The 14870-nt window shown below is 36.8% G+C and overlaps 1 protein-coding gene across 1 annotated transcript in view; it reads left to right on the top strand.

Moving 5' to 3' along the window:
* The window catches only part of LOC130910703 (junctional adhesion molecule 2A-like), a 51956-nt gene extending 37768 nt beyond the window's left edge, over positions 1–14188 (top strand). The window contains 4 exon segments of the mRNA XM_057828213.1: positions 1671–1778; positions 1913–1925; positions 9388–9421; positions 11500–14188. Of these exon segments, the coding sequence (XP_057684196.1) occupies positions 1671–1778; positions 1913–1925; positions 9388–9421; positions 11500–11538 (194 nt within the window). The 3' untranslated portion in view covers positions 11539–14188.
* Positions 14189–14870: the final 682 nt, after the last annotated feature.

The raw sequence follows: 14870 nt of genomic DNA, 5'->3' as shown, positions 1-14870 counted from the left end.
ATTTTCAGATTTCCCCAGAAATCTTTTTTCTTTAATGTTTTTTTCTTTTTTTTTTTTTTTTTTTAGAAACGAAGAAACTATTTTAGAATTTTTATTTTTTATTAATTTATCTTGTATTTTTTGTTTGATTACATAGAAATATTATAATCAAAAATATAATAATAATATATGTGTTTTTTTAATTTTAGGATTTTCCAATTTTACTTGTATTTTTCAAATGTAATAGATGGATGGATTTATTATTTTTCAATTATTATTATTATGTACTTCTGTTTTCCCCACAATACGTTTTGATATGCTAAAAATACTGAACATGGAAAATTAAATTGAAGAAAGAAAAAAAAAAAAATACATCAAAAAGTATGAAAATCCCACAGTAAAAAGTGCACAAAAATTGTGTCAATTATTATTGTTATTTTTTTACTAATTATAGAAAATTAAATTGAAAAAAAAATACAGCTAAAAATGAAACCATAAAAATATTAAAGAAAAATTATAAAAATATATTTTTTTTTAAATTATCATTTTTAATATATTTATATGTTTAAAAATATTAACATTTTTTTAAAGGAATTTGCTACTTGTTATTTTCACATTTTCCAGAAATATTTTTTTAATATGTTTTTTATTTTAGTTTTTATTTTTAGTTAATTTCCCATTTATTTCTATTTTTAAATTCATTTGATTATACAATAATATAATAATAAATATTGTAATATGTGGGGGTTTTTTAATATAGGATTCTCCCATTTTTACTTGTATTTTTCCAATTCATTTACTGTTTTTCAATTATTATTATTATCATTATGTTCTTCTGTATTTCACACATTGCGTTTTGACATTCTAAAAATACTAAATATTGAAAATTAAATTGAAAAAAAAAAAACGGCAAAAAATAAGAAAATCCCAAAGTAAAAAGTGCAATTAAAAACAAGCTAAATATAGAAAATTACAGTTAAAAAATACAGCTAAAAATGAGAACTTCTGAAAAAAAAAAATCATACAAATATTTGAGAAAAAAAAGAATTAAAGGTTAATGTCTTAAAAGTAATAAAATATATAAATATAACATAAAAATATTTTAAAACATTTTTTTAAAGTAATGCTCCTTTTTGTTTTTCATATTTTCCCCAAAATTATTTTCTTTAATGTTTTTTTATTTTTGAAATTTTATTTTTAATTAATTTCCCAATTTATATATTTATATATTTTTTTATTATTTATATTCATTAGATTATGATTTTTACAGTTTTGCTTTTTTTTTTTTTTTTTTTTTTTTTTTTTTTTTTTTTTTTTAATTTCAAATTCATTTACTCTTTTTCAATTATTATTACTGGTATGTACTCATGTATTCCCCAATTAACAGGATATCACCTCAACAGGATGTGACCCGAAACGAAAATGACTCGTAAGTCCCCCAAATTAATAGGAAGTGATCAAAAAAATACCCCAAAATTAACAGGAAGTGACCCGTAAATGCCGCAGAATGATCAGGAAGTGACCCAAAACCTGTTTAAACATAGAAAAAGCAACAAAACCAATCAATTTTCTAGTTTAACATCAAAATTCTCAGATATTCAACGCTACAATTTCAGCAACCTAAATTTAATGTAAATTAATCGTTTATTTCAACAGTTTTTAAACAGCAAAGCTTTGCATTTCCCTTCCAGAGGATGTCAACATAACCGCCGTGGTGGTGGCAGTACTGGTGATCTCCCTGCTGTTGCTGGTCTGCGGATGCGGGGGTTTCCTGATGCGCCGCAACGGCTTCTTCACCCGTGAGGTTTTTTTTGCCCCGGGCTCCGTTTCTGCTCATCGGGGCCTGTTTTTTTTTTTTTCTTTTAACTGACTAAGAAGTGATGTCGACTCTTGTTTCTCCCTTCCGCTGGCTCGCGGGATCATCCGCCAGCAGGACACAGAGGAAGGTAAGAGCGCCATGATTGCATTAACATTGACGTGAGCAAACACGGCCTAATATCGGAAGCAGAGGATTGAAGGGGGAGAAGAGGGCGGGGTTGTTGCCGCGCTTAGATGCGCGTCCACGCGCTGAGTCAGGCCTGAGCGGAGTGACAGCTGTGCCAGGCCGGCTATACTGTATGTCTGTTGTTTTACTCGCGACGCTCAGATTTTCAACTCGATACTTGATACTACTTACCAATTTCGATACAAGATAAATTTAAAACTCCAAAATAAATGTTCATTTTCTATTAACTCAGTTTTTCTCAATTGGTGGTCATTATTGTAGACAAGAAAATATATATTTTTTTAAATAACAGGAAGTGATCCAAAATGTACAGGAAGTGATCCAGGAATGCTGCAAAATCAACAGGAAGTGACTTACGAACTGCAAGTGACCTACAAATGCCCTAAATTTACAGTGTATCACAAAAGTGAGTACACCCCTCGCATTTCTGCAGATATTTAAGTATATCTTTTCATGGGACAACACTGACAAAATGACACTTTGACACAATGAAAAGTAGTCTGTGTGCAGCTTATATAATAGAATTCATTTATTTTCCCCTCACAATAACTCAAAATATAGCCATTAATACCTAAACCCCTGGTAACAAAAGTGAGTACACCCCTTAGAAACGACATCCCTACATGTCCAAATTGAGGACTGCTTGTCATTTTCCCTCCAAAATGTCATGTGACTCGTTAGTGTAACTAGATCCAGGTGTGCATAGGGAACAGGTGTGTTCAAATATGTAGTGCAGCTCTCACACTCTCTCATCCTGGTCACTGAAAGTTCCAAGATTTCACAACATGGCAAAGAACTCTCTGGGGATCTTAAAAGACGCATTGTTGCACTACATGAAAATGGCCGAGGCCACAAGAAGATTGCCAACACCCTGAAACTGGGCTGCAGCACAGTGGCTAAGATCATCCAGCGTTTTGAAAGAGCAGGGTCCACTCAGAACAGGCCTCGGGTTGGTCCTCCAAAGAAGCTGAGCGCACATGCTGAGCGTCACATCCAAATGCTTTCTTTGAAAGATCGTTGCAGGAGTGCTGTCAGCATTGCTGCAGAGATTGAAGAGGTGGGGGGTCAGACTGTTAGTGCTCAGACCATACGCTGCACTCTACATCAAATTGCTGTGCATAGCTGTCACCCCAGGAGGAAGCCTCGTCTGAAGACGGTACACAACAAAGCCTGCAAACAGTTTGCTGAAGACATGTCAACAGAGCACATGGATTACCGGAACCACGTCCTGTGGTCTGATGAGACGAAGAATAATTTGTTTGGTTCCGATGGTCTCAAGCATGTGTGGCAGCGACCAGGTGAGGAGTACAAAGATAAGTGTGTCTTGCCTACAGTCAAGCATGGTAGTGGGAATGTCTGGTCTGGAGCTGCATGAGTGCTGCAGGTGTTTGAGAGTTATATTCCATTGAGGGAAACGTACTGTGAAATACTGCAGTAGAGCATGATCCCCTCCCTCCAGAAACTGGGTCGCAGGGCAGTGTTCCAGCATGACAATGACCCCGAACACACCTCCAAGATGACCACTGCTTTACTGAAGAGGCTGATGGACTGGCCAAGCATGTCTCCAGACTTGAACCCAAAAGAACATCTTTGGGGGAATCCTCAAGTGGAAGGTGGAGGTGCGCAAAGTCTCAAATATCCGGCAGCTCCGCAATGTCGTCATGGAGGAGTGGAAGAGCATTCCAGTGGCAACCTGTGACGCTCTGGTCAATTCCCTGCCCAGGAGAGTAAAGGCAGTTCTGGATAATAATGGTGGCCACACAAAATATTGACAGTTGACATGTTGTATGTTAATATTGAAAACTTTCACTAAGGATGAGAGAGTGTGAGAGCTGCACTACAAAGAACACACCTGCTCCCTATGCACACCTGGACCTAGTAACACTAACAAGTCACATGACATTTTGGAGGGGAAAATGACAAGCAGTACTCAATTTGGACATTTAGAGATGTAGTTTCTAAGGGGTGTACTCATTTTTGTTGCCGGGGTTTAGATATTAATGGCTATATTTTGAGTTGTTGTGAGGGGAAAATAAATGAACTCTATTATATAAGCTGCACACAGACTACTTTTCATCGTGTCAAAGTGTCATTTTGTCAGTGTTGTCCCATGAAAAGATATACTTGAATATCTCCAGAAATGCGAGGGGTGTACTCACTTTTGTGATACACTGTAACAGGAAGTGTTTCCAAATCAACAGGGAGTGACCAAAAATAACCCTTGAAAAACAGGAAGTGACTGGAAATGCCCCACAATCGACAGGAAGTGAACAGAAATGCTCCCAAATCAGCTGGAAGAAAATAAGTGACCCAGAAATGCTCCTAAATGAACAACTAGTGAATAAGAAGTGACCCGAAAATGCCCTAAAAGCAACAACATTTGACCAAAAATATAGTATGAATGAACATGAATTGACTTGTAACAACAGGAGGTGACCTGAAAATGCCCCAAAATCAACAGGAAGTGACCCGTAATGCCCAGAAGCCAACATGAATTGACTTGTAACAATAGGAAGCTACCTACAAATGCCCCAAAATCAACAGGAAGTGACCCATTATGCTTAGATGTCAACATGAATTGACCTGTAACAACAGGAAGTTACCTGAAAATGCCCCAAAATCAACAGGAAATGACCTGCTTATAGCCCCAAGTCAACATGAATTGACCTGTAACAGGAAGTGACCAGAAAATGCCCCAAAATATACAGGAAGTGACTCGTAATGCCCAGAAGTACACATGAGTTGACCTGTAACAAAAGGAAGTGATCCGTGAATGCCTCAAAATCAACAATAAGTTACCCGTAATACCCCAAAGTCAACATGAATTAACCTGTAACAGCAGGAAGTGATCTGAAAATGCGCCAAAATATACAAGAAGTGACCCGTAATGCCCAGAAGTCAACATGAATTGACCTGTAACAAAAAGAAGTGACCTGAAAATGACCCAAAATCAACAGGAAGTGACCCGAAATACCCTAAATCAACATGAATTGACATGTAACAACAGGAAGTGCTCCGTGAATGCCCCATAATCAACAGTAAGTTAGCCGTTATACTCCAAAGTCAACAGGAATTAACCTGTAACAACCGGAAGTGACCTACAAATGCCCCACAATCATCAGGAAGTGACCCGTACTACCCTAAAGTCAACATGAATTGACCTGCAACAACAGGAAGTGATCTAAAACTCCCCAATATCAACAGGAAGTTACCCGTTATGCCCCAAAGTCAACATGCATTGAACTGTAACAACAGGAAGTGACCTGCAAATGCCCCAAAATCAACAGCAATTGACCCGTAATTCTCAGATGTCAACATGAATTGACCTGTAGCAATAGGAAGTGACCTAAAAATGCCCCAAAATTAACAGGAAGTGACCTGTAATGCCCCAAATTCAACATGAGTTGACCTGTAACAATAGGAAGTGACCTGGAAATGCCCCCAAATTGACAGGAAATGACCTGTAATACTCAGAAGTCAATATGAATTGACCAGTAACAACAGGAAGTGACCTGAAAATGCCCCAAAATCAACAGGAAGTGACCCTTTACACCCAAAAGTCAACATGAATTGACCTGTAACAACAGGAAGTGACCTGAAAATGCCCCAAAAATCAACAAGAAGTGACCCTTTACGCCCAAAAGTCAACATGAATTGACCTGTAACAATAGGAAGTGACCTGCCAATGCCCCAAAATCAATAGGAAGTGACCCATTTTACCCTAAAGTCAACATGAATTGACCTGTAACAACAGGAAGTGACATACAAATATCCCAAAATCAACAGGAAGTGCCACAATATCCACAGGAAGTGACCCGTAAAGCCACAAATCAACAAGTGAGCCACGACCAATGCGAACCCCCCCACCCAAAAAAATAAAAGAACGTGGAAAAAAAATTTGGAGGGGAATAAAAAATTTACAAAAACAAGACACACAGAAAAACAAAGAACTTAAAAAAATCCAAAAACTGAATTTTTTTTTTTTTTTTTAAATAAAAAAAAAACTAAGACCACAGCAACCTTGTGAACCAATCTTTAAAAAAGCTAACTCTCAAAACAGGAAGTGACATCAAGCGCAAATCAACAGGAAGTGATCCGTAATGCCCCAAAGTCAACATGAATTGACCTGTAACAATGGGAAGTGACCTGTAAATGCCCCAAAATCAACAGAAATTGACCCCTAATACCCTGAGGTCAACAGGAATTGACCTGTAACAACAGGAAGTGACCTACGAAGTGTCCTGGAAATCCTCCAAAATTAACAGGAGGTGACCCGCGAAGGCTTTCCGACCATCAGAGCAAATCACCCCCACGCATTTACCCCAGAAAAGACATTTTGTAATTAGCGTCTGTTAATCAGCAAGGAGATCGGAGATCAGCGCAGTCTATTAAACTAGGATGACATCGCTCGAATTGGATTTTTTTGGTTGTTGTTGCCATAACAACACAAAGTACAGTACTGACCGCAGAGACGGAAACGCGTGACGCGGTGCGACTGGCTCGTCTCTCGCAGGACTTGATTCGATTGCTGGCTTGTTAGTCGGAGTTTGACGGGCTGATGCGAGTGAGAGCTCTTTGTCTCTGTTCAAGTCTGATGCTTATCCCGCTCAGCTAACTGGAGCTGTCAGTGTCAACTTCCTATTTATAAAACTCGCTTCTTCACAAAGACTCTGAGACAATGCGACGCCGTTTGAAATTTGTCAGCAGATTTTCATTTAGGGCACCGAATTCACTCGTGACTTTGGACGTCTATCTTTGTCAATGGCACTGAAAGCTGAGCATTGATGGCCAAACCTCCTAAATTTAAATGAAGTGGATGTCCCTTGTTGTCAATGAGTTCATTCTGGGTCATGTCCTTATTAATTTTAGGGCACTTCCTGTTGATTTGGAGTCACTTCAGGTATATTTTGGTGGAGTCCGGTGTTATTTTGGAGGATTTCCTGTTGATTTTAGAGCATATTGGGACACTTTCTTCATTTTGTAGGGTACTTCCAAGTCACTTCCTGTTGATTTTAGGTCACTTCAGGTTTATTTTGGGGGATTCTGGTGTTATTTTGGAGCATTTCCTATTAATTTTAGAGCACACTGGGAAAGTTTCTTATTTTTGTAGGGTACTTCTAGGTCACTTCCTTTTGATTTTAGGTCATTTCAGGTATATTTTGCGGGATTCCGATGTTATTTTGGAGGATTTCCTGTTGATTTTAAGCATTTTAGGTCACTTTCTTATTGTTGTAGGGTACTTCCAGGTCACTTCCTGCTGATTTTGGGTCACTTCAGGTATATTTTGGGAGATTCTGGTGTTATTAAACAAGCTGCTTTGTTACAGCCATAGAATTCAAATCTTTTTTTTTTTACCCTCTTTGTAGAATTTTTTTCATTTGTGTTTTTTTATGAAAAAAATATTTATTTAAAATACATACATATGTAATACATCCCAAAATACACACCGGTATACCAAATAAATGTATTGTTTATTTTGAATGTTGGGGGAAAATGGGATAAACAAACAAAAAAAAAAATTTTTATACTGTTAATTTTGTTGATTAAATACAAAAATAACATGAAAAAAACCTGTTTTCATTTATTTAAAAATTTTTTTTTTTTTAATAATTACAAATAAAAATATATATTTAAAGTTTTTTATTATTTATTTTTTTTTAAATTCCTCATTTTTATTTATTTTTTTAAAGATTTCCCCACACCCCAAAAATATTTATATACAATTTTTAAAAACATTTATTTTGAATTATTTTTGTGGACTCATGCTTTTTGATCCCGGCACGTGACACCAAAGGTCATGTGAATGGCCGCATGTGATTGGCCCGTTCCTTGCAGATTCCGATTGGCTGCATGAGTGTAGACCAAGCATGGTGTGCAGTGGCGCTTGCTAACCTAGTCGCTGAGCCTTACCCCACCCCACCCTGCCCCGCCCCCAACAGGTCTTTTTGGATCTCCCAGTGTCACGGTGGCTCTCACATCAGCAACCAAAACCTGAACAGAACAGAGGACACGTAAGTGTAACGATGGCTGAAGGCCAATGCAAAACACAAAGCCATAAAAAAGCATTAATGCTCAGGGCGACGGACGGATGTGAAGGATCTCAGGCATTCCTGGGCATCGACGTCCTCTACGTTTTTTTTTCTTCCTTTGAATCCTACGGCATGAACTAGAAAATGCCATTTCTGGAGAAATTGCGTGGGAATGCTTGGCTCTCACTTCCTCTAAATTTTGGGTAATTTCAAATTCATTTGGGGGCATTTTCAGATCACTTCATTGTTAACTCATGTTTGAGCGCCTTTGGCGGCACGGGACGTCCAATCCATGCAGGAAGTGAGCCTGGAATGACCCAAAATGTGCAGGAAGTGACCCAAGACTCCCCAAATCAATGGCAAATGATCCCAAATGTATAGAAAGCAACCCTGTAATGACGCAAAATGTGCAGGAAGTGACCAAAACTCATCAGGAAGTGTCCCGAAATTCACCAAATCAATAGCAAATAATCTAAAATGTACAGGAATTAATCCTGGAATGACCCTAAATGTCCCAGAACTGACCCCAGATCAACAGAACCTGTAAGTAGCATAAAAAATAAGAAAGTGACCCGAAATATTCCAAAATATACAGGAAGAGACTACGGAATGCCCCAAAATGTACCAGAAATGACCCAAACTCAACAGAAAGTGACCCATAAGTACTAAAAAATGAACAAGGAAGTGACCCAAAACTCATCAAATCAACAGGAAGTGACCTTGCAAAGACCCAAAATGTGCAGAAAGTGACCCAAAATCAACAGGCAGTGACCTGTAAATACCCTAAAAAATAGCAAAGTCACACAACGTGCTCTAAAATCAACATGAAATGCTCCAAAATATACCTGAATTGACCCCAAATCAACAGGAAGTGACCTGGGAGTACCCTAAAATGAATAAGAAAGCGACCCAAAATTATCTAAAATCAACAGGAAATAGGAAATGTGAATCACAATTTTTCGATTTTATTTCCGGGTCTAAAAAAAACTATCCAAACAGTCCAAAAGGATTGTATTTTGTTTGAAGATGGAGGATACACTGCCCTCTGGTGGCAGCGTTGGGTCTGGCTGGACTGTGTTATGACTGAGGTATTCAAAGGGTTAATTCTGAAAGGGTTAATCCGGGTTACATCGCCAGTGCAGGATCGTAATTTATTCAGAAACCAGGGACTACCTATATAATCACTGGAATCAATTCACAAAAACACACCAAACTCTTTCTAATGGAATAATATATTGAATATTTTGTTGCTAGATGTACTTTTTTTTTTTTTTTTGCGAAAAAAAAAAAACAATTTAATTTTTAGAAGAAAAATAAATAAATATATATATATATATATAAGTTTGAATTAATAATTGTTGCTATGTCTTTCAGGTCCAATGTCAACTATATCCCGCCGCCACAGGAAGTAAGTTTTTCAAATTTCTTTATTATTCTTATTGTTGCGACACAGACCGTTATGAAATTGAGGTCACTGGAATCGTGTCATCAGACTTCCTGTTTGGAGTTACCGCTTTAGCTGCAATCGTTTTAATTGAATTGTCCAGTTTTAAGACACATTCACAGAAAATGTTTTATATGCGTAGCATTTTTTGGGCTCCCGATACCGATTCCTGTGTGTGTGGGTTTGGCCGATGCCGCTACCGTACTGATTTTTTCCCCCAAAAATAATGGACTCGAGTTCTTTTAAAGATGTTTATTGCTTATCAACACACCGTAAAACTAAATTTCAAACAAACAAATTAATAAAATACACGTATTACACTTTGTACAAGGTTAGCATTGCTACATTGAGGCTAAGAGCTAAAAACAATGTTAAGCTGGCGGTGTTCTCCAAACGCAATCTTTCCTTCAAACATGAAACTTTTTCATGGTTTATAGCAGGGGTGTGGCAACGTATTGGAAAGGTGAGTTATCGATATCCTCCCACCAAGAATCGATATATCGTTTTAAAAAAGGTGCCTCTGTTAAAAAAAAAAAGGGAACCAACAGGATGCTACCAAAACCTTCCGTTAGAATAGTGTTTACATTAGCCCACTGGGTGCCATTGACGGCGCTAGACGTCCAATTCCAGATTAAATATCATTTGGCAAATTATGTCAGTAACTTCAGTAGTTGAAGCATCATACGACTGGTCTTTGTTATCATAAGACTGGCTAAGACCAAATGATGATGCTTTAAAAAGCTTCATTTGGCCATCACCACCTTTCTGGGAAGACAGTCAACCTCTGCTGCCCCCTGCTGTCAACACTGTTGTCATGCAACATGCCTCCTAGCATGCATTGCAGCGCCACAGATGCAAATAACAATCAAAATTCATGATATCTGCTAATTATTTCTTCAGTTACTGTTCCTGTTGTTTCATTAATTGCAAGCATCCATTAATGCTCATGGCAGTGTCAAGTTATAATTATGATGTTCTTATGACTGTTTTATGGCGCCACTGTCAAATAAAGTGTTCCCAAATACCATAGCTTGCAATTAATGGAACAACTAGAGCAGTAACTAAAGAAATAATTAGCAATTATTATTATTATTATAATTATTATTATCTGTAGCGCTCAATGTTAGGAGGCATGTTGCATGACAACAGTGTTGATAGCAGATGGCAGCAGAGGTTGACTGTCTCCCCCAAGGGAGTGGTGATGGCCAAATGAAGCTTCTTGAAGCATTTTGCATGTCAACACTGTCGTCATTCAACATGCCTCTTAGCATACATTGCAGCGCTACAAATGTAAATATTAAATAACAATTGCTAAATGATTTCTTCAGTTACTGTTCCAGTTGTTTCATTAATTGCAAGCTATGGTATTTGGTAACACATTATTTGACAGTGAATCCATAAAACTGTCATAAGACCATCATAATTCTAACATGACACTGCCATGAGCATTAATGGATGCTTATGACAGATGTCATTTTGTGTCATCCGGCAAATTATCTCACTTTTGAATGGATGTAAAAGAGCTGGACATTAATGGGGTTACTGACATTATTTGCTGGATGATACTTAATCTTTCATACGCATTCAGTAATGCCCATGATAGTGTCATGTCTTAATTATGAGGGTCTTATGGCAGTCTTATGATGCCGCCGTCAAATAAAGTGTTTTCTGTTAACCCAAATAAATCTACAAATAAGCCGCACTGGACAATAAGCTGCAGGATTCAAAATGAGGGGGAAAATTACGGTACACACAAACCCCAGGACCCAAACGGGACTGCTCATGCTGAAGGCAAAAATTTAAAAGTAAAAAAAAAAAAAAAAACGTGACTGTCGCTGTCCGTGGCGATGTCATTTTAGCGCCCTATCAGTATCCACAATACCTCATGAATATGTATCGGGAGCTGAAAAAAAGTATTGGTGCAACAGTGGTATAAATGTTTGTGAATTGTCTATCAAAAGAATTCGAAGTACAAAGCCAAAATGGATGCTAAGTCTTATTTCGAATAACTACATTTCCCACAGAAGCATGTCTTGTTTCAGCCACAGGATTTCAAACACACGCAGTCGTTCATGCTGTGAAGCCTTCCTTCTTCCTGAGCAGACATCAATCGGTGCCAAAAGTCCCTTCCGGATCTTCCAATGATTTTTGGAGTTGACCACTTTAATGGACATTTGCAAGGCTTTCCACAGTTGATTTGTGTGAGTCGTCGCTTCTGCTTAGCTCATTGGCTGCCATTGACGGCTATAGACGTCCAATCCATTTGAGGTGGGTTAGGTTTGGGTTTAGGTTAGGGTGGTAATTGGTTAAGGTTAGGATTTAGGGCTGCAGTTCAAATGGAACGCAGTTGAAAGATGTGACGATTCGACGAATTGGCAACTCGTGTTATTAGAGGAAGTTGATGAACCATTCAGAGATCATATTTTTTTTTTGCCTGAATAAAATAAAATAAATTATAAATATGGCCAAAAATCAGTTAGGTAAATATTCTTTTTATTTATTATTATTATTGTTATTACAAGTTTTTCAAATTAAATTTATGGAAAAACACGACCATGTATTCAATTTTTAAAAAACGTTTTAATTTCATTTGTTTTGATAATATTGGCTAAAACAAATATTTTAAGGTGGCAATTTGCAATCTTTTATTTATTAAACAATATTGATTAAAATTGTTAGTAAGTATGAATTTTTTTGTTTTTGTTTTCGGAAAAATCAGGCAGAACAAGGTAGAATAGTTCTATAATGCGTCAAAATATTCAAATTATTATTTAAAATACATATATATTAGAAAATAAATTATGAACTTCAGGTTTTTGTCCAAATTCATTTTTTCCGCAATAATATTTTCTGTAAAATTAATCACCTTCTGAAAATAATTGCTTTAGTCATTTTTGCATAAATGAAATAAAATAAAATAATAAATCAATATAAGTCTAAATATGGCCAAAAATCACTTAGGTAACTAGTGTCAATTTTTAATTATCATTATTATTATTATTATTACAAGATTTTAAAATAAAATTCATGGAAAAACACTATGTATTCAATTTTTTAAAAAACGTTATAATTTAATTTGTTTTGATGATATTCACTAAATCAAATATTTTAAGGTGGCAATTTGCAATTTCATTTTAAATAGAATTTTTTTAATATGAAGAATTTTAATCAATTTTTTTGTGTGTGTGTGTGTTTTCTGAAAAGTCAGGCAAAACAGTCAATTATATAATGCGTCAAAATATTGAAATTATTATTTAAAATAGGTATATATTAATCAATTATGAACTTCATGTTTTTGTCCAAATCCTTTTTTTTCCGCATAAATATTTTCTGTAAAATTAATCGTCACCTTCTTAAAATAATTGCCTTAGTCACATCTTTAAAAAAATTATTAGTAAATATTAAATAAATTATATAAATATAAATGTATATAAAAAAAATTTTTCCCTCCAAACTGTTTACATTTAAAAATAAAAAATGTAAATATCCATTGATTTTTATACCCTCGCATTTCAAAAACATTGGACGTCCATCGCCGTAAATGGCACTGTAACACCACCCTTCCCAGTACAACCAAATTGGACGTCAATCCCCGTCAATGTCATCCAAGAGTTCATCTCTTGCTTTACAATAAATTTACTCTACTTTAATGACGCTCTGCTACCCCCTGGTGGCCAATGTTAGAACTGGACTCCCCCCAAAATTTCCTTTCTACCTGACTTCTGTTTTGGTTGACCAAAGACTGCCTCCATGAACTCCTTCATTGCTATTGACGATGATAGACGTCCAATCATGTGGCGTCCAATCATTTAGCTGTGGATTGAAATGAGTTTAATGCTCGTCGGCGTCAATGAGTTAAGCTGAAAGAAACAAAACAAACAAAAAAAGCCGTTTATCACTGTTTTCCATTCATTTCTGATGACCAATCAATCCCATTCCATCCTAATGTGCCTGCATGGTCTTTTTTAATATATACAATATATTCCTTGTGCCTTTTTGATTTGTCATATTTATCACTGGTTTTTGTAAAAGAAAAAAAAAAAAAAAGGAAAAGTTGCCTTACTTTTTTTCTGTCTTGATATTTTTGGTGCCACTGTTAATCGAAAAGTGTGTCTGTTTTTTGACCGTGTGAATGGAGAGTTTAATTTGAATGTTGTATCAGTAATAAAATTTTATATTTAAAACCATCATGAGTTGATAGTTTTATTCATTCTCGATACAAATATTTCTGGATTTTTCTTTTACATATGTACATTACGTTCTTTACGTACTATTACGAGAATAAAGTCGCAGTATTGCGAGGAAAAAACATATTACCGGATTACAAGATTAAAGTAATACTATGTAATTGACATTAATTCAGCACGGCTAAATGGCAATGTTATAATTTTGGTAATTTTTCGTACTTAATACTGTATGAGACTGCGCGCTGCACTACACAAAGTATATGAAGTGAATCCATTTCCATGTAAATGCACGAATCTGTTCCAAGCCCCCCAAAATTAAGACATTAAACTATAATAATGCATAAAAATGCATGAGAACATGTAACAAATGCATGTTACAATACGATTATTGAACAATAAACCTAAAATCAGAGTTGTGCATTATGTAAAAACCAAGAATAAAGAATTAATACACTCATGTAAAGCTGTCAGAACACACGGGGCGAATGAAGAGGACGCTGGGATACACAAACTTACAGAAGAGGTCTCCTCTTACCCAATTGGATACAAGGAATGCTAGGCAATAGCCAATGGCAGAGCAGCTATAAGTATATGTTCAGTCACTTTGGGGGCTGCGAGTACCAGTCATACTGTATTTTTGCATTTCTATTGTTAAAATTCGCCTCGCACGGAAACAGCGACAGCCAAAACAAGTGCCGCTCGGCCGATGCTGCCTTGCGTGCGCCAACCGGGAAGGCGGAACTTCGCGCGTTCTCTTCTTATTTTAACCCTTTGTACTGACTCCATGTTTCAAAAGTTGAAAGAAGACTCACGGAAAACAGGTTGACAATTTATTCGTCGACAATGGTCAAAAACAAGGCAAAAACAGACGACGGAGGGAACAATGCTGACTCCAACACAAGGCTACATAGCAAATGTTTCCGAGCAGCAAATCTGTCTTATCTCAGTGTCCAGTGTTTTTTAAGCCTGTGGGCCGGCCGAAGGTGTGTCCGGGTGTTGCTTTGGGATCATCCCTCTCTGGCCGGTTTCGGGCTGTTTAGGTTCGTGCGTGGATGGGATGTGGTTGCCACAGCGACTGACGCTGGTCTTTAAGTCACAAGCGCCTGCTATCAACTTTGTTATCCGGGCGGGCACTACTTGTTTTAGGACAAAGCGCGCTGGTCTTTGTCCTTGTTCGTTTGTCGGGAGGACTGATTGCCAGAGTTGGTGCATCAATCTTGCTCGTG

Source organism: Corythoichthys intestinalis, chromosome 2, assembly GCF_030265065.1.
Source record: "Corythoichthys intestinalis isolate RoL2023-P3 chromosome 2, ASM3026506v1, whole genome shotgun sequence".
NCBI classification, from domain to species: Eukaryota; Metazoa; Chordata; class Actinopteri; order Syngnathiformes; family Syngnathidae; genus Corythoichthys; species Corythoichthys intestinalis.
This window is presented reverse-complemented; position numbering and strand designations above follow the sequence as displayed.